The sequence below is a fragment of the Anarrhichthys ocellatus genome, unplaced genomic scaffold (assembly GCF_004355925.1).
Source record: "Anarrhichthys ocellatus isolate YVR2014 unplaced genomic scaffold, GSC_Weel_1.0 scaffold1853, whole genome shotgun sequence".
Taxonomy (NCBI): Eukaryota; Metazoa; Chordata; class Actinopteri; order Perciformes; family Anarhichadidae; genus Anarrhichthys; species Anarrhichthys ocellatus.
Window position 1 is genome coordinate 1,194 of NW_022281827.1, and position 1,561 is coordinate 2,754.

At 37.5% G+C, this 1,561-nt stretch overlaps 1 protein-coding gene across 1 annotated transcript in view; it reads right to left on the bottom strand.

Annotated features, from left to right (window-relative positions):
* Nucleotides 1-19: 19 nt before the first annotated feature.
* Nucleotides 20-1,561, bottom strand: part of LOC116377922 (snRNA-activating protein complex subunit 4-like) — a 4,577-nt gene continuing 3,035 nt past the window's right edge. Inside the window, exons 3-6 of the mRNA XM_031839685.1 lie at nucleotides 754-794; nucleotides 548-644; nucleotides 421-455; nucleotides 20-338 (exon numbers count right to left, since the gene is read on the bottom strand). Of these exons, the coding sequence (XP_031695545.1) occupies nucleotides 174-338; nucleotides 421-455; nucleotides 548-644; nucleotides 754-794 (338 nt within the window). The 3' untranslated portion in view covers nucleotides 20-173. The remainder of the gene's footprint in view (nucleotides 339-420; nucleotides 456-547; nucleotides 645-753; nucleotides 795-1,561) is intronic.

Consider the following 1,561-nt stretch of genomic DNA (forward strand, 5'->3'; position numbering starts at 1 on the left):
GGTGTCTGTAGCTAACTGTCAATACTGACCCGGTGTCTGTAGCTAACCGTCAATACTGACCCGGTGTCTGTAGCTAACTGCCATTACTGACTTTGTGTCTGTAGCTGACTGTCAATACTGACCTGGTGTCTGAAGCCAACTGTCAATACTGACTTAGTGTCTGTAGCTGACTGTCAATACTGACCTGCTGTCTGTGGTTGATTGTCAGTACTGACCTGCTGTCTGTGGTTGTGTGTCAGTAGTGTCTCCAGCTGGTCCAGCGTTTCTTGAACCACCTGCTGGTAGACGAGGTTCATCTGAAGACACGAGTCTGCTGACGGAGACAGAGCCAGCTCACTCTGAACACAGACAGACAGGTACAGACACAGTTAGTATAACATTGACCCGTCTGTCTGTAGCTGATGTGAAGATATCACTGACCTCCTCACTGCTGCTGCTGCTGTCGTCGTCATTATCTGATTAGAACAAGAACAGACATGAATACATGATATGTCTCACCTTTAATGGAGACAGACAGGTACCTGACACAGTAGAGACAGACAGATACCTGACACACTGACAGGACTATGTTGTCCCAGGACTTCCTCCAGGTTCTGGATCTCATTCTGGATCTTTTCTTTCTGAGCCAACAGACCTGCAGCAGACTGAACACACACAGTGTTAATGTCTCATGTTGTGTTATATTATATTATAATACAGACAGAACTACAGACAGGACTGCCATGGTAACTGATGAGTATGTCTGTGTGTTACCCGTGTCTCCTCATCTGCGTCATCCCCATCTGATTCATCATCTGACCAGAAACACAAGACCACTGTTAGACAGGCAGACAGCAATAAGATAATTGATTGAAAGTTTGATCTTGACCTTATTGATCAGAGATCAATTTAAATACTCCTGAATACTATCAATATAAATACTCCTGAATACTATCAATATAAATACTCCTGAATACTATCAATATAAATACTCCTGAATACTATCAATATAAATACTCCTGAACACTATCAATATAAATACTCCTGAACACTATCAATATAAATACTCCTGAACACTATCAATATAAATACTCCTGAATACTATCAGTATAAATACTCCTGAATACTATCAGTATAAATACTCCTGAATACTATCAGTATAAATACTCCTGAATACTATCAGTATAAATACTATCAGTATAAATACTCCTGAATACTATCAGTATAAATACTCCTGAATACTATCAGTATAAATACTATCAGTATAAATACTCCTGAATACTATCAGTATAAATACTATCAGTATAAATACTCCTGAATACTATCAATATAAATACCCCTGAACACTATCAGTATAAATACTCCTGAACACTATCAGTATAAATACTCCTGAATACTATCAGTATAAATACTCCTGAATACTATCAGTATAAATACTCCTGAACACTATCAGTATAAATACTCCTGAACACTATCAATATAAATACTCCTGAATACTATCAGTATAAATACTATCAGTATAAATACTCCTGAATACTATCAGTATAAATACTCCTGAATACTATCAATATAAATACTCCTG